At 49.5% G+C, this 27,264-nt stretch overlaps 1 protein-coding gene across 4 annotated transcripts in view; it reads left to right on the top strand.

The window, feature by feature from the left end:
• The window catches only part of fus (epithelial splicing regulatory protein fusilli), a 196,649-nt gene that overhangs the window by 56,258 nt on the left and 113,127 nt on the right, over positions 1-27,264 (top strand). For all 4 annotated transcript variants that reach the window (XM_070135007.1, XM_070135003.1, XM_070135004.1 and 1 more), the window contains exon 4: positions 7,849-7,938. In XM_070135007.1, coding sequence (XP_069991108.1) covers positions 7,849-7,938 — 90 coding nt within the window. The remainder of the gene's footprint in view (positions 1-7,848; positions 7,939-27,264) is intronic.

Genomic DNA, 27,264 nt, shown 5'->3' with positions numbered 1-27,264 from the left:
AGGTAATAAAGAAATAAGAGAAATGTTTAAAAAGGTAATAAAGAAATAAGAGAAATGTTAAAAAAGGTAATAAAGAAATAAGAGAAATGATAATAAAGGTAAAAAAGAAATAAGAGAAATGATGAGAAAGACAATGAGAAAGAGAGAAATGATAATAAAGATCGTGAGAAAGATAGCAATGGGCCAGGGGATCTGCGTGTGCGAGGGCGGAGGAGGACGTGTCTGAGGGCGGCGATTTTCCCCTTCGGGCGGGATGCGTCTGGCGCCTCCTGGTCAGGGCGCAAGTTGCAGGGCGGCCCCGGCGGTGGCTTGCAAGGATGCGGGGGCCGTGGGGGTGCGTCTGAGGGGTTGAGGGGGGAGGGAGAGGGGAAGGGGTGGGGGGTTTGAAGTTGCTGAGGCCGTCATATTATTTATTTATTCATTCGTTTATATACTTCTTCATTATTTATTATTCATCGTTTTTGTTGTCTTGGGGCAGAATTTTCGTTCGTTTACTTATTTATTTATTTTTTCGTTATCTCTCTCGGGTTATGTTTCCGGCGCCGAGAATTTCCTTCGATGATTTATCCGCATCTTGGATTTATTCGCGACCGTTCGTGATGTTGCGGCTGTCACAGTGATGTAGTGTGGATCTTGTGGTGGATGGGCGGGGGGAGAGGGGGTGGGGGGTAGTGGAGGGGTAAGCAGGACTCCGAGGCGTTCGTAGGTGGGTGTGTGGATGTGTGTTTGTGTGTGGGTGTTTGTGTGCATTTATCCGCGCCTGTGCACATGTCCACGGGCAGATCTGTAGAGAGAGGGATGGAGGGTGGGTGTTATGGGAGAGGGATAGAGCAGATGGATAGAAGGGGGGGTAGGAGAGAGGATGAGAGAGAGAGAGAGAGAGGGGGGGAGGAGGAGGAGAGGAGAGAGGAGGATAAGACAGGATGAGTTAGGATGATCGAAAATGAGGGACAGATGAGATGACGGGGCAGTTTTTCCCTTCATTATTTGAGGTCCAGTGCGGGTTGACGGCCAGAATGTGGCTGTCCGCACCAGGCAGTTTGTTCCCTTCCCTCTTCTCTCTCTTTCTCTCTTTCTCTCTTTCTCTCTCTCTATCTCTCTATCTCTCTATCTCTCTATCTCTCTATCTCTCTATCTCTCTATCTCTCTCTCTCTCTCTCTCTCTCTCTCTCTCTCTCCCTCTCTCTCCCTCTCTCTCTCTCCCTCTCTCCCTCTCCCTCTCTCTCCCTCTCCCTCTCCCTATCTTTCCCTCTACCTCTCTCTATCTTTCCCTCTCCCTCTCTCTATCTTTCCCTCTTTCTCTCTCTATCTTTCCCTCTTTCTCTCTCTCTATCTTCTAGTAGAGATGAAAAGGAGGGGGAGGGAGAGGGTGAAGGGAATGGCTGCTCATCCTCCTCCTCCCTTTCCCTCCCTTTCCCCCCCTCCCTTCCCCTCGCCCTCCTTCCTCTCTCCCCCCCCTCGCCCTCCTTCCTCCCCCTCCCCCCTCGCCCTCCTTCCTCCCCCTCCCCCTCGCCCTCCTTCCTCTCTCCCCCCCCCTCGCCCTCCTTCCTCTCCCCCCCCTCGCTCTCCTCGCCCTTCTTCCTCTCTCCCCCCCTCGCCCTCGCTCCCCTCTCTCTCCCTTCGCTTTTGTGTCTTATCCAGCTTCCCGAGAAAGCAACTATTCATCCGGTCTTCAGCGTCTTTCGGATAAAGGTGTTATGTGACAAGATTTACGATGCAATTAGTTCCGTTTCGTTTGTAGAAGAGGGGGAAGGGGAAGGAGGAGGGCAAGGGGGAGGGGAGGGGGGGCAAGGGGTGGGGAGGGGAGGAGAGGTGGAGGGGAGGGTAGGGGAGGAGAGGTGGAGGGGAATGCGAGGGTAGGGAAGGGGAGGAGAGGTGGAGGGGAAGGGGGATGGGAAGGGAGGAGAGGTGGAGGAGAAGAGGAGGGGAAGGGATGGTGTGAGCTCAAATGAAACCGTTTAGCTACTCTTCGTTGGATTTTATCTCGGGTGATATTATTCAAAGTCTGCGATAGGATCACGCGACATTAGTTATAGTAACCAAAACACACACAGTATCTCCCTTCTCTTTCTTTCCTATCCCTCTTTTCCTCTTCCTCTTCCAATCTCTTTGTCTCTTAATCCTTTTTCTTTTGCCCTTCCCCAATTTCTATCCCTATTTCTCTTCCTCTCCGTCTTTCCCTCCTCTCCCTCTTTCCCTCTTTTGTGTGTATCATTGTACTAGCGATAACAGCATCATTGTTGTTATTTTCGTTGTTTTTGTTGTCTTTTTTTTTCCTCTTTGTTAGAAAATGTCCGCCTTTTCTTCGTATCTCCACCTGTCAATAAGATCCCGGCTGGTGTGGTATTGTCTTATCCAGCTCCTCCTCTCCTTCCCCTCCCCCTCCACCCACGCCCTCTTCCTTCTCCCTTTTTCTTCATCTACATTCTCTCTCCTCCCTCTTTCTTCATCTACATCCCTCTCTCCTTCCCTCTTTCCCTTCATCTACATTGCCTCTTTCCCCTCCCTCTTTCTCTCCGTCCTCCCTCCTCCTTCCCCCTTTCTCCCGGTTTCATCTCTTTCTTGCCTCTTCCCCTCACCCTCCCTCTTTTATCTGTCATCCCTCTCTCCCTCTCCACTTTCCTTCCCTCCTCCTCTTTCCTCTCCACTTTCCTTCTCTCCTTCTTCCTCTCCACTTTCCTTCTCTCCTTCTCCCTCTCCACTTTCCTTCTCTCCTCCTCCTAACCCCCTCTCCTCCTCCTCCTCCTCCTCCTCCTCCTCCTCCTCCTCCTCCTCCTCCTCCTCCTCCTCCTATCCCCTTCCATCCACCCCTATCCTCCCTCCCCCCTCGCCGGGCAGCTCCATCTACCAAGGAAGTTATCTGTCTAGACATGAATATTCAGTAAGAGGAAGGCGGGGGCTTCAGTGAATGACCCTCTTGCCTGGACAGGGGTGGGAAGGGAGGGGTGTGGGCAGGGGAAGGAAGGGGGAAGAGGAGGGAGTGGGAGGGGAAGTAGAAGGGAGTGGGAAAGGGGAACGGGGTGGGGAGGGAAGGGGGAAGGGCATGTGTTAGGTGGAAGTGTTCACGTTTGTTTGTTTTAAGTGCATTTTCGTTTGTTTCTGTCTATCTCTATCATCCACCGTCTCCTCCCTCCTCGTCCTCCTCCTCTGCCTCCTCAACTTCAAAAAAAGAAAAAAACTTTTCTCGTGGTAATCGCCCGCCGTGGCCAAACCGCTGTCTTTCTTGGCTGTTTTCGCCTGTCTCTCACCATCTTCTCTGCTCCTCTTCCTCCTCCGCCTCGCATCCTCCTCCTCCTCTTCTCTCCTCCGCCTCCCATCCTCCTCCTTCTCTCTCCTCCCCTCCTTTACCCCACCATCTGGCTTGTGGGGCATGTGATTTGCCTCCGTTTAATGGGAATTTGTTCATTTGTATAGCAAGGGAGAGGGTAGGGGAGATGGAGGGAAAGAGAGAAAGGGAGGGAGAGGGACAGAGATTGAGAGGTAGAAGGAGAGTGCTGAGAGAGAAGGAAGATAGCGGGCTGATTGAGAAATAGAATGGAGTAGTGGGAGTGAGAAAGGGAGAGAGAGGGGGAAGATGAGGATAGAGGGAGACCGAGGCGGAGATGGAAGCAGAGATGGAGGGAGAGAAGGGGTGGAGGAGGGAGGCAGGAGAGAGAGAGGGAGGTCGACGTCGTGGATATCGTGTTTATGTTGGCCCAGTTATCTCACGCTTGGCCCGATTTCACGCTGCTCAACCTTCTTCTCGCCCCTCTCCCCCTCTCCCCCTCTGACCTCTCCTTCCCTTCTCCCCCTTCTTCCCCATCTTCCCCCACCTCCCCTTCCTCCCAATCTCCCCTCTCTCTCCCTTATCACCCTTTTTTCACCCTAGGCTCTCCTCTCACTAACCCGCCGACCTTTTCAGTTACCCATATAAGAGTTGTCTTCGATTGAAATTTGGTTTCTGCCTAATAGATCCTAAAATGTGAATATGGAATATCTTCATAGAAATTTTGCATTGACACATATATATAGTCAAATAGGTGGATAAGTAGGAAAAAATAAGTGCTAAGTAGGTGGGCAGGTACAAATATATGTGTATTTATGCCCGAGAGAGGGAATGGGAGAGAGCTGAGAAGACGGGTTAAGGCAGCATGTCGTTTTGAAAGTTGCAAGGCAGGGTTGCCCGACATATATCAGGTCATAGTGCACCAGTATCATGTTGGATTATGTAAGCCACATATCAGCCTTCCTAACACACACGACATGGCTGTATGAGGCGGCAGAAGACCCTGTGCCTGTATGCGAGTCAAATCACGAGGTCAGACGGCACGCTTCCATCCAACTTCATGAGGCGTTTCGTGGAGTTTGGCACATGCCCGGAGAGACCACTCACGGAGCGCGGGAGGTTAACTGGAGCGTCGTGTCGTCTCGGCGGATCCCCCTTCGTCACGGCGTCGTTGCCTCGTCGCCGGGACGCCAAGCACGAGGGCGTAAGGCGTCGGGGTCGCCTCGCATGTGTAAAGCTTTGTTTCGTTTGCGCGGCGAGGACCACGCGCTGAACCCGAGGTCGTTGGGTACTCGGGCCTTCTCAGGATGCTCATTAGCGATTCGTCATGCAGGCCGCTTATAAGGATGGGATTGGATGTATGAATTACGCCCGCGACCCGACCGCCAGCGCCGCCGCCGACGAGGAGAGGCGTCGTAGCTGCGAGCGCTCGCGGCGACGGCGAGATGAGGGCGACGACTCGAGAGCGCCTGGCGGTGCAGAGCCCGGGAAAAAAGACGACCTAATGGCACACTGTGGCTTGCGCGCGGAAGGAAGGGAGGAAGCAAATGCCGTCGCTAATGCGCGTACTGCGTGTTTTTCTCCGCCGCCATCGGGCTCTGCGGTTCTCGCCGGAGCAGCGCTCTTTTTCCTCGCGACCGCATTCTTGTCCCTGGGTACAGACAACCGACACACTCGCTCGCGAAGTCATGCGCTTGCACGTCGAGGCGCGTACGGCACGGCTCATAAAGCGGACCTCTACGCTTTCGAACAGTAAATCCTCGCTCCGTGGCGCAGCCGCTTTGAACTGTCGTCAGCAGGCACGGCACGCGGCCCGGAACCCTTGCTCCCGCACGACACCCACGTCGCCTGCACATGCGATATTGCCTGCGCTGTATCGCAGACCTTTCTTGCAGCGGCCGAGGCAATGAACTCTCGCGCAGATCCACTTTTTCCGGTGTCTTTCTGCCGAGGCTGCCCCGATGCTCTCGATGCTGCGACCGCACGAGCATGTCAACACATGCCCCCCCCCCTACAGACACACACGCAGAGCCACGATGCGTCTTTATTGATTCTGTGCGCCTTGTGCTGGCTCCTCCTCCGAAATCCTACCGTGCGACGACAGCCGTCTGAAACGAGGCTTCCTGGTCGGCGCTGCTGCATGCTGTAGCATCCCGCTCCAAGGGCCTCGGGGCTGAAGCAGGAGCGGCTTCTGTTGCGGCGAGTCGAGGCGGCAAAAAGTCGTGACTGCGCTGGGAGCAGCGACCTCCAGCTCGAGTGAGGTAGTTCATAGTACAGGCGCAGCCCAGCGCCAACCACCATCTCTAGGGACCACCTGTTGCTCTTGCTGCCTCGGCTGATTTGGGGTTGAGAGGTTAATATACGTTATATAATATGGAGTTGCAGGGGACGAGAAACTAATTGCACGCTGCGGTTTCACGGTGTATCCGAATGGCCAGGACTGGATAGGAGGGATTCCAGGCTCGGTTGATCTGGTTGGATAGGATCCGCGACAACTTGTTGACATACGGGTTTTGTTTACCGATTAGGAGGCGGAGCCCCGAGGCGGGAGCGCTGCTGAAGGTGCAGGAAGCTGTATTACGTCCTGAATGTTCATGGCAGTTGTCGAGTAATTACCGCCTGCGGAAGGGCGGTCAGGTCAGCGCTCGCGGGTAGGGCGCGGCGGTGGCGGCAGAGCATGCAGGTGCTTGAATCGGTCAAGATGAGCGGAGGCGAGCGGGTGAGGCCTGGTCCAGGTTCTCCTGCGCGTCGCGCCTCCGCCGACAAACCTGAAAGCGCCTGAGCCGGGCCGGCGTCGCTTGGGCGATGGCCTTTTTGCGTCCGGGCGAGAGATGCGACGCGGGTAAATGCAACACGGCGTCATTAGCAACCGGCACTTGCAAGGCTATCTGGACGCTAGGAAGGCGCTGGCGTGCCTGGAGCCGCAGCCAGAACCTGTATGGTCACTTCTCCCTCGGCCGACTCCCTCGTCCTGCGCGCGGCTCGGCTTTGCCCCGCGCCCGCCAGCCTCGCCTCGTGTCGTGGGCGCTGAAGAAACCCTCCTCTTGGCCCGACAGAACTTTCGGAAATGGAATATAGCATTCGCGGGAGATACACTGTCCCTCCTCCTCTAGACTGTAGAAACAGGTTCCCTAAAGATGAAAACGCAAGGCTGCGTCAGGTGTATGGGCTCCTGCGTCCTCGTGCGTGCTTTGGGTCCACCGGATTCTCTCTTCTGTTTTTCTTCACTTTTCTGTTTCTCCATTTATTGTATGCTGTTTGTATTTTGCTCTTCTTTATTTGTAATGTTAGTATGTTGTTTTGTTGGAGAGTAGGAAAAGGCGGTGTATTAAAGCGTTCAGTTTTGTATGCTGGAGTATTTCGGAAGACTTTTGATTTTAAATACGTTTTAGGAGACCCATGAGAAACCATTGTGCATGCGATTTGTTTCGCCTTTTCTCTCTCTTTGTAGTTAATTCGACCTTCTCTCTAGTGAGTTTCATAGCATCATCTTTGAATTTTCTCCGTGAAAGACCGCAGTGAAAAAGAACACAGAAGGATTCGCCTTCTCGTCCAAATGCCGACATTCTTCGACCAGGATCGCTGGATTAATACAGCCAAACTGGCTTTTCTGCCGACCCAAAAAACTGGCTCTTTTCTTCCACTCCTGCGGGTTGCTGCACCCACGCAACATAGCAGTAGCCGAGACCCTCTCTCTCTCCCGTAGTTCATTCCAATTAACGAGGGTTATCTTTCGATCATTTTTTCTTTAATGTGTGTTTTCGCGTGTCATCGGTTGTCGTTGTCCGCTGTCACCGCAAGCCATATACGCTGCACTTCTAATTGGGGAGACACAGGCCCCGACCGCATGCAATGTTGTGTGTGTCGGAGGCGAGGCGAAGGGTCACTGTTACTAGGGCCGGGTTAGCGAGCGAGAGGCCAGTGAACCACGGGCGGCGAGGAGTTGTTGTGGCGTTGTCATGGCGACCGACGGCCAGGTATGCTCTGATCACTTTTGTCTCATTTGCATATGGGGATTATCATCTCTTGATGATGCTGGCTCAAGACTTCGAGGGGTACTTGGCACTGTTTTTTTTTCTCATTCTGGCCCCATTTTGGAACTTAGGATGATAAATTAATGCATTTGGGATAGATTTAGACGCTTCTCTCGGGCAAGGATTCGATCCCATTCGCTCGAAATAAGAAATAATTTGATTCCACCCTCCTTTCTCTCTATCTCTCTTTCTTTCTTTTCCTTACCGTTTTACTTTTTTTGGGGTAAGCGGAGGTGTTGACTTTTTTCTTTTCTTCCTTTTTTGACGGATTGGAATTTTAGAGCGATTTCAAAGAAGAAAGAATGAGATGGAAAATAAGTTAAAAGTTGTTTGGCATCATAGACGTCAGTTGCAGCTTACATTGTTTATACTTGTGGATTTAGGTATGCATGGAGCCTTGCAGAATGTGATAAGAAGTATGTCTTGAAAGATTGGAATGGAATGTAGTGTGAACTAAACTAATTTTGTTGTTTTCCCTTCCAGCTCTGTTTAAATGGTAATAAAACCAATTAAATTTATATTAGAAATTTCCTTAACTCAGTCGTTCAGTCCTCGACCTGGAATCCGAAGAAGAGGAAGAACTGGCCACTCGCTCAGTCAGAGATATGAGCAAGATTCTCGCCCGTATGGTCGCTGACGGTAAGTACCAATTTGCTTTGTGTGTCGCATGTAGTTCAGTCTGTTGAACGTACTCGAGAAAAAAGAACGAAGAAAAAGATAGTTTTAATTGTAAGTGATTCTGTTTAGATGACATATGCGTCTGGAATGAAGAGGGATGACTTAATGAGAAAGTTACGATCGGTTCGTGTTTAACGGAATGGCGGCGTGTCGTGTCTTGACTGCGTTATTGGAAGGCTAGACACGCATGCGCCGTGCCTTGAATACGTCTCTCTGGCAATGATTGATCAGAGTTGCGCTGTGACCCTTGGCGGTGCTGTCAAGTGCAGTGAGAAAAAAACAAGAGGATCGTTATAGACGGGTATATACTCGGAAATGTTGGAGAAAACGACTTTGGTGTTTTGTAGCATAACATACGGTCGTAAAAGAAAGACACGACATACGCGAAGAACCTGTTTGTTTACACGTCCGGAGTTGTACGTAGCGGCGGCGGCGGCGGCTGTGGCGGCGGCGGTGCGTGCGGTCGCTGTCCTGATGAACTTCCGGCCAAGATATCCCCGTCGGAACCCCGTTTTTGTGGAGCGGAACCCCGATACAGCGCGCCGATGATTACGGGCGAGCTTTCGATAAACTCCCCCCCCCCCCCCCCCCGGTGGAATTCGGCGCCCGTGGTCGTCCGAGGTTCTAGTCACTCTCAGCTTAGTGGCTTGGGGTTGACGGGGTTTGGGGAGGACAGCGGGGTGTGGGAGGAGATCTGAAGAGGTTTAGTTTGTCATTTTGTTGTTGTTGTTTCGGTCCTTCTGTGAAGCAGTCCCTCACCCCCTTCCCCCACCCTCTCTCCCTCTCTTCCCTCTCTCTCTCCCTCTCTCCCTCCTCCCTCTCTCCCCCTCTCCCTCCTCCCTCTCTCCCCCTCTCCCCCTCTCATAAGGACTGGCGTTTGTCTCGTCACCTTTGCCACCTCAAGCACGGAAAGGTATTTCACCAAGACGTATTATAATTAGAGGGTGATTATCGTCCCTTCTCTTCCCGTTTCCCTCCCCCTAACTACCTGCCCCTCCCCCCTCTCCTTCCCTTCCCCCTCTTCCACCTCCCCCTTCCTCCTTCCCCCTGCCCCATCACCTCCCTCTCCCCTTACCTTCCCCTCCTCCTCCTTTCCTTCCTCCCCTCCTCCTCCTTTCCTTCCTCCCCTCCTCCTCCCTCCCTTCCTCCCCTCCTCCTCCCTCCCTTCCTCCCCTCCCCCAATCTTACCTATTATCGCCGATTCCCGGACTCTGTAGGGGATTATTAAGGAAAATGTCAGCGGGATCTGGTATGGTAGCTGCTCATTTTAAAAGCTGCTTCTCATAATGCCACCCCCCCCCCCTCTCCTGCCGCCCCGCCCCCCCTTCTTCTCTTTATTACCTCTCTCCCTTCCCTTTCTTACCTCCCCCTCCACTCTCCACTTCCCATCACCTCCTCCTCCTCCTCCTCCTCCTCCTCCTCCTCCTCCTCCTCCTCCTCCTCCCCCTCCCTCCCCCCCAATTCTAAGGACTATAGGAGTTTTTGGTGGTTGAAGAAAGGCAGCGTTTTTGGTAATTACTTGTGAGGTGTGTTGGGAAAATGTTCGTTCCCTCCTCCCTCTTCCCCTCCTATGCCCCTTCATCCTTCCAATGCCCCCTCTCCTCCCTCAAATGCCCCCTCCCCTCCCTCAACTGCCCCTTCCGATGCCCCCTCCCCCTCCGATGCCCCCCCTCCCCTTCCGATGCCCCCCCTCCCCTTCCGATGCCCCCTCCCCACTCCGATGCCCCCCCTCCCCTTCCGATGCCCCCCTCCCCACTCCGATGCCCCCCCTCCCCTTCCGATGCCCCCCTCTCCCTCCGATTCCCCCCTCCCCCTTCTGATACCCCCCTCTCCCTCCGATTCCCCCCTCCCCCTTCTGATACCCCCCTCTCCCTCCAATTCCCCCCTCCCCCTTCTGATACCCCATCTCCCTCCGATTCCCCACTCCCTCCTCCGACGCCCCTTCCGATGCCCCCCCACCCCCTCCGATGCCCCTCCCCCCCAATATTCCTGTTCTGACATTTGCACCTAAACTGTGTGGTTCAATGTGTTTGGTTTATGAGGAAAAAGCAGAGAGGAAATGTAAGATCTTTGGGTGATTTCAACGCCACCTTAAGAATGTATCCACAGATGGGCGGGTGGATTTTAATTTTTTTTTTTCTTCGTCTTTTTCTTAGTGTTGTTATCGTTATTTTCGTCTTCCTCCTCCTCCTCCTCCTTCCCCTTGACTCTCTTTTTTTCTTTCCGCGCTACCATTTCCTTCTTCCGCTTTCCTTTTCCTTTTAATTGATCTTTCTTTTTTTAGAATTCTCCTCGTTACCCTTTCATAGGAGTGCTTTATTTCATGATTAAAATAAAATATTTATGATAATGATTACTTTTATTAGAATAGATTATTTATGATAATGATTACTTTTATTAGAATATATTATTTATGATAAAGATTATTATTTTTATTATTATTATTATAGATATGATGATACAAAACATCAATAGTTATGGTGTTAAGAGGAATAACGTTTATGATGATAATTATATTATTAAAATTATAGTAATGATGATAATAAAGATGATTATTTTGATGATAATGATTTTGATAATGACAATGATTTGATGAAAATTATAATGATTTTAATGGTGATAATGATAATAATAATAATGTATAAATGTATATGAAAACTCCAACCTCACGACTGCCACTAAACCACAGAGTGTAGCGTTTTCCTGCTATTTTATCCGGACGCTAAGCGTTTTGTCGCCGCTAAACTCGTGTAGCATTTTGTAGTGACGCCTTGTTTGCATTAGAGAAAATGGGTGGCGATTTACGGTTGCTTGGGAGGGGGGGCGTGCTTGGAGAGGAGGGTGGGGTGGGGGGAGGGATGGCGGCTGTAGGTGTATGATTTATGAGTGCGTGGATCTGTGTGTGTGCGTGTATTTATCTATCTGTATGTGTGTCTATCTATCTGTGTGTGTGTTTCTGCCTATCTGTGTGTGTATGTGTGTGTGTTTGGGTCTTTGTGCGTGCCTGGTGTAAGTGTTTGTGTGCGTGCGTGCGTGAAGGGTCCGTGTCTCTGTGCGTGTGTAACTCGGAAGGACGTGGGAAGTGGTCGGTTGTCTCGGGCGGAAAAAAATGGGGGGGGGAGGGGGGTTATGGAGAAATAAAACGCTTTCGCTTCGGGGTTGAGAGAGAGAGAGAGAGAGAGAGAGGGAGAGGGAGAGGGAGGGAGAGAGGCGAGAGAGAGGATGAATTCCTTTGCTGAAATGCTGACGTGTCTTTTTCTTTTTCATTCTGTTGTCTATTCCAAGTTTGTTTCTGTTCCCCAATCATTTTCTGTATCACTATATATATTATTTGCTCTTCATGAGTGACGATAAGAAATTGCAGGCCCTTCCATCTTCAGTCATTGATGCATAATTCATACTAGGGCCCCCCCCTCCCCCACCCGCGAACGAGATTTAGATCGTTGTTGTGCCATTACGGACAAGTGGCCGGCGATGAAAGGTGCTGTCAGTCAAACGAGTAACGAGGATGATTATTGTTATTTAATGTCGATGCATGGATTTGCAAGGCGATTTATCCTGGCGTAATTGTGCTCGATAGGGATCCGAGGCTCAGGGCGGGCGGGCGGGCGGCCAGGTTTCGCGGCGGCCGTGGGTTGCACCTGCGGCCGGCGGGCGAGGCGGTCCATTCAGGGCTGCGTTCCCACCCGTCCGAGCCGTCGCCGCTGCTCCGGATCGCCGAGGCGGTCTTCAAACCACGCGTTTAAATCATCCGGCGTTTTATGCATTTGTTTTTGACTCGGGAATTGCAGTTGCCATAAGAGCGTCGTTGGATTTTTTTTTTGTGGGAAGGATTGGAACTTGCGAAGGCAGAGAGGGCGCGAGCCAAGCCGTCCGCGCAAGGATTCGGACGACAGCCAAACGAGTGAAGGTCGCGAGGCGCTGCGAGCAACTATGTATGGCGGCGGTGGCGGCGGGGTCGACGAAACGTTTCTTTAGCCGTGTTTCCTGCGGCCTCTCCGCGTTCAGGCATGGGTGGTGGTCGGGGGAGGGGGCCTGTCCATTCCATATCCCAAGGGCGCGGCGGCCATGGGCGTGTAGGGGAGACAGACGAAGTGATAGTCATGCTACTGCCATTCGGCGAGCTCTCATTCGTTAGGGTTTAAGGGTAGGCTGTTGCAGGTGTCGCGACGCCGGTGGAGGGAGGGATGCTTTCTTTACGCCGATGGATCCAAGTGACTTTGTCGGGCTGGCAGGGTAGCCTTGTCCTTGCCCCAGGGAGACGCCGCCGGGAGTTGTACAAGAGAGAACATTTCGTCACGTCCTGATTCTTCGAGATTTCATCACACACCTGCACACGCCTGGACGGGCGGGAAGGATATTACCACACACCTTCCAGAAAATAGGCCTATGCGGTTTTCTCCCCATGCCTTGGCGAGGGAGAACGCGAAGGGGAGGCGGAGGGAAGGAAGGAAGGGCGGGGAGGGGAGGGGGGGGAGGGGGGGATTAAAAGGACCTTGGGAGACTCGGCCTAACTACCAGCGCGCCGCACCTGACGCCGGGGAACTCACTTTCGGTTTCGATGTCCGCCAAGTCCGCCGGCCGGGAGCCTAGCCTCGCTCGCTTTATTTTGCTCTATTTTTACCCACAAAGAATAGACAGAGATGTGTACATATAATGTGTGTGTGTTTCTGCGTGTGTGTGTGTGTGTCTGTGTCTGTGTCTGTGAGAGAGAGAGAGTGATCTAGAGAAGACTAGGATTTCGTTGCTTGCTGCAGTGTGTAGATACTGTGTAGCACCGCAGGCTCCTTTTAAGACGTGATGATCGAGTTGGACGCCTCCTTTGCGCGCCTCGAAGTGCTCGGAGCCTCGATTTAACGAGCTTGGAGGAGCCAGGAACGTGTTTGCTGCAACAGGGAAGAGCCAGGACGCGGAACGGGGAGGGGAGGAGGGGAGGAGAGGAGAGGGGGGAGACTCGGGAGGGGAATTAAGAGGGAAGGAGGAGAGAGAGGGCGGAGAGGGGAGGGGAGATGGGAAGGGGAAGGAAAGGTGAGGGGAGGGGAGATGGGAAGGGGAAGGAGAGGATAGGGGAGAAGGAAAGGGAAAGGAAAGAGGGGACAAAGAGAAGTAAAGTGGGAGATAGGGAAAGGAGAGGAGTCAGGACAGGATTGAGAAGAGAAGGAGTATAGAGAGAAAGGAAGAAGGCTGGAAGTAGAAAAAAAGTGTGGGAGGAGACTTGGGCACAGGAAGAAAACTTAATGGAAGAGCAGACCCGTTGTTTGCTCTGTATAGTGGGCTCGGCTGAAGTCAACAGAGCGTTTGATTAAAGGAAAAGGAAAAAAAAATCAGGTGTGGGTATTTAACGATCTCGAAGGATTGGACACGCACGGAAGAAGGCCTCTCGTGTGTGTGTGTGTGTGTGTGCGTGTGTGTGTGTGTGCGTGTGTGTGTGTGTGCGTGTGTGTGTGTGTGTGTGTGCGCGTGTGTGCGTGTGTGTGTGTGTGCGTGTGTGTGTGCGTGTGTGTGTGCGTGTGTGTGTGTGTGTGTGTGGGTGTGGGTGTGGGTGTGGGGTTTACGATGATTTCTCTTGATATTTTTCTGCATTCATGAATAAATTTGTTACTTCTATTTCTTAAGAGATCTTATGAAGAGAATTTACGAGAAAGAGAAAAACATGAATCAGAAATGGAAGAGGGAGGAGAAATTACCACCTCCATATCGTATAAGAACTAATGAGAAAGATAAAAAGGAAGAAGAAAGGGAAGAGGGAGGAGGAGAAAGTGGCGGACTGATGAGAAAGAGAAAAAGGAAGGAATAAGGGAAGATGTAGGAGGAGGAGAAAGTGGCGGATTGATGAGAAAGAGAAAAGGGAAGGAGAAAGGGAAAAGGGACTGCTGAGAAAGGGAAGAGGGAGGAGGAAGAGAAAGTGGCGGTAGGCGTAGAGACAAAGCCGCTTAAGAACGAAGAGTGGAAGAGCGAACCGTCTTCCTTTCATAATGTAATGAGGGTTATCATGACGAGACTAATTTTTTTTTTCTTTTCGCGAGGCTTAAAAATCTTAAAAGGAGTGGGGTCATTACCATTCATTATGATTTTTTGTTATATTATATCATATATATTTTTTATTGTATTGTATCATATCTATATTTTTATTGTATTATATATATTTTTATTATATTATACATTTTTTATTGTATTATATATATTTTGTATTGTATTATATCATATATATTTTGTATTGTATTATATCATATATATTTTTATTGTATTATATCATATATATTTTTTATTGTATTATATTATATTGTTTTGTTTTGGGTTCTGCTTTGTGTATTTATTTATTTATCTCTCTTTTTGCCTGTGAAAATCGGTTATAATAACATTACTTCGCACAGCTGTCTGGCCAAGTTCTCTTAATTGTGCTTTTAGTGTTTGTTTTTTTTTATCCTTGAGGAATTGCAAAAAGCAGGATACAGCGAGGAAGAGAGAAGTTATAATCACAAACGACGAGACAATAAAAAGATTTTAAAAAATAGAAATTAAGAAAAACGACAGGGGAAAAAAGAGAAAAAATAAAAAAAATAAAAGCGACGAAGAAAAATGGAAATAAGAAAAAAACGACGAAGAGAAACGAACAAGAAAGAAAGAAAAACAAACGATGAAGCATGAAAAATATATATATATGTATAAGAGTGTGAATAAAGAGACGATCAACAGGATGCGGTTTTTTTTTCTCTCGAGACGTCCGAGGAGGAATTTGTCTTGACCGAGAGGAAGGAGTCTTGCCCAGGAGGAGGGGGAGGAGGAGAAGAAGAAGAAGAAGAAAAAAAAGGAGGGGGAGGAGGAGGAGGCGGTGGGTGGCAGGAGGAGGAGGAGGAGGAGAAGAAGAAGGAGAAGGAAAAGAAGAAGGAAAAGAAGAAGAAGAAGAAGGAGGAGAAGAAGGAGGAGGAGGGGGAGGCGGCGGTGGGTGGCAGGAGGAGGGGAGGGGGGGACTAGGAGAGGAGTTTGGATGATCTTGCATCGTGTCTGGGATCTAATATTTTTGGATTGTTTTGTCAAGTAAGGATTTTTTTTCTTTTTTCTGTAATGTCTTGGGATGGGGATTTTTTCTTCTCTCTGTAGGTCTTTCTGTCTATTTAGTTTGTCTTTTTGTGTGTGTTTGTGTCTGTTAGTCAGTCTCTCTGTCCATCTATCCATACATCCTTTTATTCACTTTTCCTTTTCCAGTTCCTATTGCTCTTTTTATCTATTTAGTTATCTGTGCATGCGCCTGTCATTCTATCTGTCCGTCTGTCTATCTATCCATCTTTCCATCTTTTTCCCTTTGCCTTCCCAATTCCCTTTTCCTTTCGAAAGGGTTAGGAAGGAAGGAGGGAGGGGGGCCGGCCGGACGGAAGGGGGAAGGGGGAGGGGGAGGAAGGGGGGAGGAGGGGGAGGAGAGGAGACCAAATCGGTGGGTAGAGGCTCACTGAATTTACTCGAGCTTGACTTCATTACCCGTGTGTGCGGTTGCGGCCGAGAAGTCAAACGAAGTCATTCTCACCTTCTTTGGCTACCCCTTTCTCCTTCCCTCTGTCCCCCACTCCTACCCCTTCTCTTACCTCTGCCCTTTTCACTACTCTTAGGAGCGTGTACGGGGGAAAGGGCGAGGAAGAAGAGGATTAGGAGAGGAGGGGGGGATGAGATGAAGGTAGAGCATGAATGGAAGAGAGGATTCGGGAATTGGGCCGGAATAACAGGCGATGATCGGAAGGCTTCTTTTCTTCTCTTTCCTCCTCCTCCTCTTCATCATCTTCCTCCTCCTTTCTCCTCCTCTTCATCCTCCTCCTCATCCTCCTCTTCCTCCTCTTCCTCCTCCTTTTCTTCCACCCAAACCTTATTCTTCTCCTCTACCTCCACCCCACTTCTTTGTCCGCCTCTTCCTTCACCCTTCCTTCCAACCCAGTACTTTTAACCCGGGCCAGTGACCCCCGAGGAGGAACCCTCCCGCTCAGAAGCGGAAAGAGGAAGCAGGAACTGAGGAGGAGAGGAAAAGGAAGAGGAAAACGAAGAGGGGGCGGGAGAGGACGAATGGGGGGAGGGCGAAGGGGAGAGGGGAAATTAGACGGGTGTGGATTGTTAGACGGGGGGTGGGGGTTAGACAGGTGAGGGAAGGTGTTAGACTGGAAGGGAGGAGGGTTAGATAGGGGAGAGAGGTTGTTAGACAGATCAGAAAGGGTGTTAGACGGGGGAAGGTGGATATTAGACAGACAAGCGAAGGTGTTAGACAGGGAGGTAGGATGTAAGACAAGGAAGGGTGTTAGACAGGGAGATAAGATGTTAGACAAGGGTGTTAGACAGGGAGATAGGATGTTAGACAAGGAAGGGTGTTAGACAGGGAGGTAGGATGTAAGACAAGGAAGGGTGTTAGACAGAGAGATAAGATGTTAGACAAGGGTGTTAGACAGGGGGTAGGATGTTAGACAAGGAATGGTGTTAGACGAGGGAGATAGGATGTTAGACAAGGGTGTTAGACAGGGAGGTAGGAGGTTAGACAAGGGTGTTAGACAGGGAAGTAGGATGTTAGACAAGGGTGTTAGACAGGGAGGTAGGAGGTTAGACAAGGGTGTTAGACAGGGAGGTAGGATGTTAGACAAGGAAGGGTGTTTGACAGGGAGATAGGATGTTAGACAAGGAAGGGTGTTAGACAGGGAGATAGGTTGTTTGACAGGGAGGTAGGATGTTAGAAAAGGGTGTTAGACAGAGAGATAGGATGTATACAAGGGTGTTAAACGGGGGAAGTAGGATATCTGACTGACAAGGAATGGTGTTAGACGGGGGAGGGTGAGTGTTAGACAGGATGTGATACATGTTCCTTCGATGAGTGTCGGCGGCAGATTTCCTCGAGAGGCGAGAGCTCAAGGAGGCATTACTGTGATTTCTGGAGAGAAGATTGGGCAGGGAAGAGATTGCGGGGTTGGGTAGTGTGTCAGTGTGTACGGAGGGTTATTGCCACTCCCATTCTCTCCTCTCTCTTGTCTTTATTTTCTCTGTTTAACTATCTCAATGTGTGTGTGCTTGCATCTTCATCGCCCTTTTCTCTTGTTCTTTCTCTCTCCTGATTCCTCTCGCTTAACTCACCTGCTAGTCTTTCCCCCTCTCCTCACCCTCGTCTCCCTTTCCCCCTCTTCTCCCTCTTCTCCCTTTCCCCCTCTCCCCCCCTCTTCTCCCTTTCCCCCTCTCCCCCGTCTTCTCCCCTTCTCCCCCCCTTCTCCCTTTCCCCTCTCCCCCTCTTCTCCCTTTCCCCCTCTCCCCCCTCTTCTCGTTTTCCCCCTCTTCCCTCTTCTCGTTTTCCCCTTCCTCCCTCTTCCTTTCCCCCTCCCCCTTGTCTCCCTTTTCTCCTCTTCTCCCTTCTCCCCCACTCCCCCTTCTTCTCCCTTTCCCCCCTTCTCCCCCTTCTCCCCGTAAAGCCTATCCGCCCAGTGCCTACCGTTTCGGCGTCGGCGGCGGCGTGGTGTGAACTCCCGAATAAGCTGCAATAAAGAGGTTAGTGCTCCCTTTGCCGTAGTCGGGGATGGTTGTGCTGGGGTGGCGCGCTTAATTTATGTTTCTGTTCCGGGTTTTTTTCTTCTTCTTCTTTTTATTTCCTTTTTTCCGGTTTCCTCCTTTCTCTCTCCGGTTTCGGGTATTTTACCCTCTTTATAATTTTTTTTTTTTTTTTTTTGGGGGGGGAGGGTTCTTTGTTTTTATTTTTTTATGTAGCTTTTCGTATGTGTCCATACTTTTCGTTTGGTCTTTGCGTGTAAATTTTGTTTATATTCCCTTTCCGTCTTTTTATTTATCTTTTTTATCGCCACTCCTCATCTCTCTTAGAAGAAAAATACGTTTTGGCAAAGATGTAGTTTTCAGAATAACACTCAAAAATGCTCTCTCTCTCTCCCTCTCTCTCTCTCTCTCTCTCTCTCTCTCTCTCTCTCTCTCTCTCTCTCTCTCTCTCTCTCTCTCTCTCTCTCTCTTTCTCTCTCTCCATTGAAAGAAAGAAAGGAAAAGAAGTATCGGGGGAAGAACGTGATTCGCTCGTCAGATCCCAAAGAAATATCGTTCCTAATAACTGTATTACGAGAAATCTGCGGACATTTATTTTCGAGGCAGTTCGCGGATTTTTTTTTTCGTGTGTGTTAGCGGGATGGAGAAGATGAGGGGGAGGAAGGGAGGAAGGGAGAGAGAGGGAGGGAGGGAGGGATAGGAAGGGAGGGAGGGAGGCAAAAGAGGAGGAGGAACTGAGGGAGGGATAGGAAGGAGGAGGGAGGCAAAAGAGGAGGAGGAACAGAGGGAGGAAGGGAGGGATAGGAAGGGAGGGAGGGAGGCAAAAGAGGAGGAGGAACAGAGGGGGAAGGGAGAGGGAGGAAGGGAGGGATAGGAAGGAAGGGAGGGAGGGGAAAGAGGAGAAGGAACAGAGGGAGGGAGGAAGTGAATATAGGAGGGAAAAGAGGAAGACGAGGAAGGAGGAGGAGGGGAAAGAAAAGGAAGGAAAAGTAGAGAAGGACTAGGAGAACGAAAAGGAAGATAAGGAGAAGAAAGGGGAAGGGGAGGAAGAGGAAGACTAAAAATAAGAATAGGAATATGAAGACAGAGGGACGAGGAAGAGAAATGTAGAAGTGAGGAGGAGAGGTAAGAAGAGATGCTTGGAGAAGAGAGGAGGAGATGGAGAGGTGGATGATTACGCGAACAGAGGAAGGCGTGAATGAGGAAGGGAAATGTGTAAATGGAAGTTGAGAGAGAGGAAGGAATGCGAGATGGATAAGATTGACGGAGAAGGAAGAGTAGGAAGAGGAGGAGGAGAAGGGGACAGAAGGAACAGCCAAGGAAATTTAGCCTGCGAGTGCAAGTCATGCTGGAGGTGGCTCCTTCCGGCACGGTAGCCCCCTCCCACCCTCCCTCTCCCTCCCCCATCTTCTATCCCTCCTCCTCCTTCCCCTCCCCTATTCATAACCCCTCCTCCTTTATCTCTTTTCTCCCATCTCCCTTCTCCTCTTCCTCCCCCCCCCCCTCACTCCTTCCCCCATCATCGCTCCCCTCTTCCTCTCCCCTTCCTTCATCCCTCCCTCCCCTCCCCCCATCTCCCCTCCCTTCCTCCCTTCCCCTCCCTTCCTCCCTTCCCCCTAACTTTCCCCCGCTCTCCCCCACGTCGTGTTTCACCCGTGTCGAAGTGGAAAACCGCAGGGGAGGGGGCAGTTAATAGAAATTAAGAAGGGGAGGAGGAGGAGAGGGAAGAAGGGGGAGGAGGAGGAGAGGGAAGAAGGGGGAGGAGGAGAAGGAGAAGGAGAAGAAAGAGGGGGGTAGAAGAAGAGGGAAGAGGGGGAGGAGGAGGAGAAGGAGAAGGAAGAGGGAGAGTAGGATGAGAAGAAGGAAGAGGGAGAGGGGAAGGAAGAGAGAGAGTAGGATGAGAAGAGGGAAGAGAGGGGAGGATGAGAAGAGGAAAGAGGGGGAGGGGGAGGAGTAGGAGAAGGGGGGAAGAGGGGGGTAGAAGGAGAAGAGGGAAGAGGAGGAGGAGAAGGAGAAGGAAGAGGAGGAGGAGAAAATGGAGAAGGAAGAGGGGGAGGGAAAGGAGAAGTGAGAAGAGGAGGAGGAGGAGAAGAAGCTGGCGATGAGAAACAGTGACGAATTAAGACGGAAATCCCGATAAGAAAAAAGGGGGGAGGAGGTGCAGCAACAGGTGAAATTTTAAAGGATGGAAGGTAGGGGTAGGGGTGGGGGTGGGGGTGGGGGAAGAGGCGGTGGGAGGAGGGTTACAGTCAATTAAAGATAATGATAGATGTTAGAAAGACAAGTCGCGTCGGAATGAGCGCGAAGTTTGCACCCCCCCTCTACCCATGATTCACCCCCCCCTGCCCTTCCCTCCTGCCTTAAGGTGTGCGAACTGTCCCATGGGCGGTGGGTGCTGTCAGCCGTGGAAGGCCGTGGAATGGTAGGAGGAGGAGGAGGAAGAGAATTAGAAGAAGAAGAAGATTTTCCTGACTTCCCCTTATCTCTACCCTCCTTAGATTCCCCCTTATCTCTACCCCCAGTCCCCAACTTTACATTCCCCTCTCCCAGTTCCCCTTATTTCCCCTCCCCCAGTTCCCCTCTCCTCGTCCTCCCCCAGTCCCCCCTTCGATTCCCCTCCCGCGTTCCCCCTCCTCGCTCACCTGTTCCGCGCACCTTGTCCCCGGAGCCCTGGCCACCTGGACGGAACCTCAGCCTACACGAGGATGGGTTCCGCACCGCCGCCCAAGCACGCAGCCCTTTCTCATTACCCTGGTGCTTGACCCCGCGGCGTCCGATGGTCATCTTCCTCGCTGTTAGGCCTCTCTTGTTTTGTTTTGCTTGTTGCTCCTTTTTTTTTCTTTTTCATTTTTCCCCTTTTTCTTTTTTTTTGTTATTTTTTATTTCGTTTTTTCTTTATCTTGCTTTTCGTTTTCTGTCGCTTACTCCTGTATTTATTTTTTCTTTGGTTCTTTCTTTCTTTCTCTGTATCGCAATTTTTTGTTCTCTCTGTTGCGGCATTTCATGTTGATGACGCGAGACATGGCTCAGAAATACTGTTATGTCTGTGTCTGTCTCTCTGTCTGTGTGTCCATCACTTTGTTGTCGGTCCCTCTCTCTCTCTCTCTCTCTCTCTCTCTCTCTCTCTCTCTCTCTCTCTCTCTCTCTCTCTCTCTCTCTCTCTCTCTCTCTCTCTCTCTCTCTCTCTCTCTCTCTCTCTCTCTCTCTCTCTCTCTCTCTCTCTGTCCATCTCTTTGTCTCTTTTTGCCTGTTCTTGTGCGTGGGTGCTTTCGAAAATGTTTTCCTAACCCTCTGGGGCGTTTGTCGTAACCAGGGAAATGATTATAGATAGCGCGCATCGCGATAAGCACTCAGAAGAACACGCTATCTGTACACAAGTTGTATCTTAATGTTCCAAGAGATCGGATGCGGGATTCGACTCCTTTTATGTTGTCTCTTTTTTCTCTCTCTTTCCTTTTGAACTGTTTGATTCCGCTTTTGATTCTTTTTTTATATATGTATTTATCTGTGTCTCGAGCCACATCACGATATTTAATGGGGGAGCGAGGGGTCGAGAGAGGACAATACCGAGATCTTATCACGTGTCTTTTTCGGTCGTAATCTCTTATCAAAGTTTTTTATTTATTTATTTATTTATTTATTTATTTATTTGGCAAGGAAGCCCAGGAACCAGAGAGTGAGGTTTTGTATTCCTATGCAGGGGCTCGAGTATGTATATATATACATAGGTATACACATATACATATACGTACACACCTAGGTACACACACACACACAAAAGTTATAATAGTAGAATAAAAAAAAATATACATAAATAAAAGTGAATGTAGATAAATAATGATAATGATAATAATAATGAAAAAAAGAAGTAATAATGATGATGATAATCATAACAAAGAAGGAAAATGATAATGATAAAAAATAAGATAGAATAAAGATAAATACATAGGTGGAAATGCACAAGCACAGACGTCAACGCACAAGCACAGTCTCAAGCACATCCACGCAGAATAAAAAAAATCCCCGCGAACTACAAGAGCTTAGGCAGCATTACAAGCACCTCTTCCTCCTCATTAATCTCCCCAAAAAAAGATTCTTGTAAGACCCAGACGCTCCGGAAAAGCCGTTATAAGCAGGGGTCTTTTATGTCGAAGCCAGGCTCAAAGTCTCCTCTTTTTTGCCATCATGTTTTTTTTATGTCTTATTCGTATATATTTTTCTTTCTTTCTCTTTCTTCTCTGATTTTTAAGCTTTATATTTTTTTTCGTCTTTCGTTCGATTTTTTAAACTTCATCCGTATTTGTATTTCTTCTTTTTCTCGCTCGATTTTTTAAGCCCTTCATTCATATATTTTCCCTTTTTTATTCTTTTTCTCTCTCCATTCCCATTTTTTTCTATCCACATACATTTACTTCTTTTTTATTTTTATTTTCTTCTCGATCGATATGAAGTGTCTTAAGCTCTACGTCCTCTTCACTTCTGTAGTGTCATCTTCACATCATCGGTCACGTCTTCATTGCTTTGAGCTTTGGCGACGTGGATTATGAGGTGAATGGCGGTGGGTGGATGGCGTTGGGTGGATGAGGGTTGGGTGGATGAGGGTTGGGTTGGGGGTAGGGGGTAGGGTAGGGGTGGAAGAGGGTAGAATGGTGAGGGTTGGAAGGGGGTAGAAGGAGGGGGGGCGTGGCCGGGTGAGTTGTGATGGGTCGAGGGTGTTTGTGGGTTGGATGAGGTGAGTGGATGAGTCAGTGGATGAATTGGCGAGTTGAGGGTTATATTTTGCATTTCCTTGGAGGCATTTGTTTCCGTGTTTTCATTTTTCTTTCTTCGGCATTTGAATGGTTTCGCGTATTCGTAAAGATAGTTCCATAGATTATCCGGGAAAGAAATGGATAGAAATAGACGCATAAACCTTCCCTATACATCATCGCCTTAGCATACCTAACAAGGGGGAAAGCGCCATGAATCTCGTCATATGCATAGGCTGCCACACAACCCCCCCCCCCCCTCCCCCCAAGACGATCTAATTCGTGCCCAGCTGGTCCGTGCTTAATTAGCTTTTGTCGCTGCGTACACTAATTAGCAGCCTTACCCCAGGTCTTTTTTTTTTTTTTTACATGTAGCTTGTAAATTGTAAACACAGGAACCCCGCCGTCCAAGGGCGTAGGGGAGGGAGGGGTTCTCTCTGCACCTGACCCGGGGTAGTAATTAGGTCGTTTTTTATTGACCTGTCGTGACCTGAGGCTTCAAGCGCGCCTGTCAGAGCTCGGGTAATGGATCGGGTACTTGATAAGGATGACAGGTTTCTTGGTGATGCTGGTGGTGGGGCGATAGAGGGGAGTGATAAGATATCGGGATGTTTTTGTTATGATTAAGAGCGGCGTCTCTGCAGAATCTTTTACTTCGTGAAAAATCGAGAGAAAGTTCAATTCGTCTCCTTTAGAATTAATTTTCGGGGAAGTGGATTGAAGGGTATCGGATTCCTCTGTTCGCTAGATAACCCAATTTTTAAAACCAAATCAATTTATATTTAAAAAGGATAAGCATATTAAAAAAAAAAACATACAAGATGACTGTCGCAGCGGCCAGGACAAGAGAACAATCCCGCCCGCTCGCCCAGGACAAGAGAGGAATCCCGCCCGCCCGCCCAGGACAAGAGAGGAATCCCGCCCGCCCAGGCCACTTGTCCGCGGAGCCTTTGACCGCCCCTACTTGACCCAATGCAAATGAAGGCTCTTAAAAACCACGCGAGGTGTTTGTGATGTTGGCGAGATCATGTAGTCAGTAGCGCCGCTCCTCTGTCTGGACGGCGGCCGCGGGGAGGCTTGTTTGCAGATGATCCTGATGGGCGGTGGGCGGGGACGGGGGGGGGTCATGGGCGGGGGCCGAGGGGGTATGATTTATGGGGCGGGTTGTGTGTTAGGTGGGTAGGGGCGGGGGGGGTTGGTGGTAGTCTATGTACTGGTTATAGATTGATAGAAACGTTTTTTTTTTCTACTGATAATGAAACGAGAAGGAATGAGGATGCTCTTGGGATAAACTGTAGGTCTTGGCTTTATTATTTTATATTAATTTTACGATGAAAGTGTTTTTTTTTCGTGCGCGCGTGTGCGATCGACCCGCGGACGCACCGAAGCGTAACAAAACAAAGCAAAGAGTGACCGAAATAATCCTTTAATAATAATGATAATAAATAAAAATAATAAACCGTTCGACAGCGAGGGAGTGAAGGGTCGCCAAGGATCCCGCAGCTGAACGGCGAAGACCCGGGATCAAGACGTTCGATAAAAGATGATTCGGTCTTCTGCCGTTCATTACGTCTTTCGGTTTTGGATTTGGGGGAATCTTGTTCGGTTGCGCTGACGTTGTTTATTTATTATTTATTATTATTATTTATTTTTATTTATTTTTTATTGTTTTGCTTTTTATTTTATTCTTTTATTGTGTTTTTGTGTGGCCGTTGATTCGTGGATTTTTTGGGCCTGTTGTTTTTTTCCTCTCTCTTTCTTTCTTTTCATTTTTTTTCTAACTTCAAATGTCATATGGATTAGTACCCGGATTTGTATTTCTTCTCCAGCGGATTGCTCAGTTTTGATACATTCGTCTGTTTGAGAACTTTCGAGTGTGATAAAATGTGGGAAATAAATGAACTCGAACAGATTATAGATTCCACAGGTTTTTACAACAGACATGGATGTGCGTTCATGGAATAGTTTGTTCTGTTGCTGAATTTTACATTAATTCCAACCCAGGCGATGAAGTATAATTAAAAGCACATTTGTTCAAGCTTTCGAAACCTCCTCGTCATATTGCACGTCTCATTAGGTCAGGCAAGCATGAAACCTCGAGGGCCTCTGCAATGACACCGATCCTGTCGCTTGACCTTCTTTTCTCTTATCTTTCTATCTATACACCTCTCTCTCTCTCTCTCTCTCTCTCTCTCTCTCTCTCTCTCTCTCTCTCTCTCTCTCTCTCTCTCTCTCTCTCTCTCTCTCTCTCTCTCTCTCTCTCTCTCTCTCTCTCTCCCTCTCTCCCCTCTCTCTCTCTCTCTCTCTCTCTCTCTCTCTCCCTCTCCCTCTCCCTCTCCCTCTCCCTCTCCCTCTCCCTCTCCCTCTCCCTCTCCCTCTCCCTCTCCCTCTCCCTCTCCCTCTCCCTCTCTCTCTCTCAGGACGATGAACTTATCCGAGAGTCGACCTTGCCTCGATCGACAGTCACGTGACGTCTCGTTGCACGGTGTTGCAATCTCGAAAATCACTTCAGCAGGATGATATTTTTTTTGAGTTTTAATTCTCGTTCTTTTTCTCAGTGGGGTTGAACTGGTTTGGAAAAGTTGGTAGGTTGTTTAGCTTTGCATTTTGTTTAGACGTGTGAGGAATAAAAAAGAAAGAATAATCTGCCAGAGGGAGAGGGAGAAAAGGGAGGGAGGGAGATGGAGAGCGAAGTACAGGGAGAAAAGGGGGAAAAGAAGCAGAGAGGGAAAAAGAGAGGAGAGACGGAAAAAGAGAGAAGGAGAGAGGGAAGCAGAGAGAAAGGGGTTGATGGAAAGAGAAAGAGAGAAAAGAAGAAGAAGAAGAAGAAGAAAGGGGAGCGAAAGAGAGAGGAAGATCTAACCCGCCCGCCCGCCCGAGTCCAGTGTAGTCACATGAGTGTACCTGCCCCGGGCGCCCTAGTGCTACTTGGTACCCTCTGTGCTGTTCTCGGTACAACACCCACCCCGTCGTGGCGTCTCCCTCCACCACAGCCACTTGCCTTCAGAGCCGCGCCATCGATCGCCTTGCATAAAACCTTTCTCTTCTCTGTGTGGCGGGTCGCTTTTTCACTCTTTCGTATGATTTTTGTTTCGTCATATTTTTGTTTCTCTTTTTTTTTTCTTCATCTTGGCGTCTTCTCCGATTTCCTGCCAGATCTTTTATTTTCGTCTGTTTTCCATCGCCTTCCCTTCCCCACTTCTCCTCCCTTCCCCCTTCTTCTCCTACACCCTTCCCACTTACCCTACACTTCCTCCCCTTCTCCTCTCTCCGCTTTCCTCCTTCTCTTCTGTCCCCCCTTCCCACTTACCCTACTCCCCCTCCCCTTTCTTTTCTCCTCCTCTTTCCTACTTACCCTCTTCCTCCCCTTCCTAAAGGAAAACCCAATCCGTTCTGTTATGGTTTTCTTCATTTTTTTTTTCTTAAAAGGAGAGGAGGGGGGGGGGGGACGCGCCCTCGTCCCGTGAAAGACGCCCACGCTTTCCTTAGCACTTTCCTTGGCGTTCTTGGAGGGGGGGGGGGCTGTCTGGCGAGCGAACGGCGAGACAGCGAGACAGACCTTTTGTAAATCGCGGACTTCGATTTCAAGTGGGATTTGATGGGCCGGGAATGACGACTCGGTCTGTGATTTTTTATTTATTTATTTTCCTTTTTTGCCGAGTCATTGAGTTGTGGGGGTGTATTTTTTTTTCTTTTTGTCTATATTTGTGTAGGGGGGAGGGGGGAGGTGAAGGTAGTGTGTTGATTTCACATTGCTCTTTTACGGAGATATGGTGTCGAAAAGAAAGCATGGGAGTAAGATGTCAAGGTATAGGGTGGGGAATGAAGAATCAGCCACCACCGCTAAACACCAACCACTATCCTCCACGCCATCCACCAAATAGACTACCTCCACCACCTCGTCCACCTTATCCTCTTTTTCCATTATCTCTTCCTTTTTAAACCACCCCTTATGCCTTCTCTTCCTCTACCACCTCCGACTCCACTTCCTCCACCTCTTCCAACTCCTTCAACTTCTATCTCCTCCATTTCCTACACTTGTACTTCTTCCACCTCCTCCACCTGTACTTCTTCCACTTCCTCCACCTGTAGTCCTCCCACCTCCTCCACTTCCTCCACTTGCTCTACTTCCCTGCCCTCCGCGCTCGGAACGCACGACCCTCCGCTATCGCTGCTATCGGAGCACTGATGACGGAAAGGCACGTCCCCCTTTATCTCGCTACTCTATATCTCGCCGCTTGTCTTCTCGAAAAGTTTCCAGAGCGCCGCCGAATTTTCTTTTTTTTCTCTTTTCTTTTTCTTTTGTTTGATGTTTTGATGATTTGTATCGCGATTTATCATCCGGATCCGAAATTATTTTGTATCGCCGCGGGCCGGGGTGGTCACGACGGCTCGTCTTGGCTATCGAAGGAAGGTCACGAGAACGCGATAAGGTTTGGGGGAAAGCGGAGAAAGGAGGAGGAGGAGGAAGGAAAGGGAGGAGGAGGAGGAGGTAGGAAAGGAGGGGGAAGGAAAGGGAGGAGGAAAGCGAAGAAAGGAGGAGGAGGAAGGAAAGGGAGGAGGAAAGCGAAGAAAGGAGGAGGAGGAAGGAAGGAGGAGGAAAGCGAAGAAAGGAGGAGGAGGAGTAGGAGAAGGTAGGAAAGTAGTAGGAGAAGGTAGGAAAGTAGTAGGAGAAGGTAGGCAAGGAGGAGAAGAGGATGGGTAAGAAGGGAAAGAAGAGAGAGGAGAAGGTAAGAAGGAAGGGGAGGAAGGAAGGGAGAAAGGAAGAGGAGGAGGAAGGAAAAGGGGAAAAGAGGAGGAGGAAGGGAAGGGGGAAAGGAAGAGGAGGATGGAAGAGAAAAAGAGCAGGTGTAAAAAATAAAAGTAGTAAAAGAAGAGGAAGAAGGAAAAAAGAACGATAAAGAAGCAAAGGAGAAGGTGAAGAACAAGCGAAAGAAAATATGCAAGTCCATTTTCAGCGGAATTCGGGCGTGTTAAAGGGTCGTGATGGGCTGGGGAGAGGGAGACGTAATCTGTCGGTGGGTTTTCGGGCGTG

The sequence above is a fragment of the Penaeus vannamei genome, chromosome 20 (genome assembly GCF_042767895.1).
Source record: "Penaeus vannamei isolate JL-2024 chromosome 20, ASM4276789v1, whole genome shotgun sequence".
Lineage (NCBI taxonomy): Eukaryota > Metazoa > Arthropoda > Malacostraca > Decapoda > Penaeidae > Penaeus > Penaeus vannamei.
Note: the sequence above shows the minus strand (reverse complement) of the source record. Positions and strands in the feature narration are given on the sequence as shown.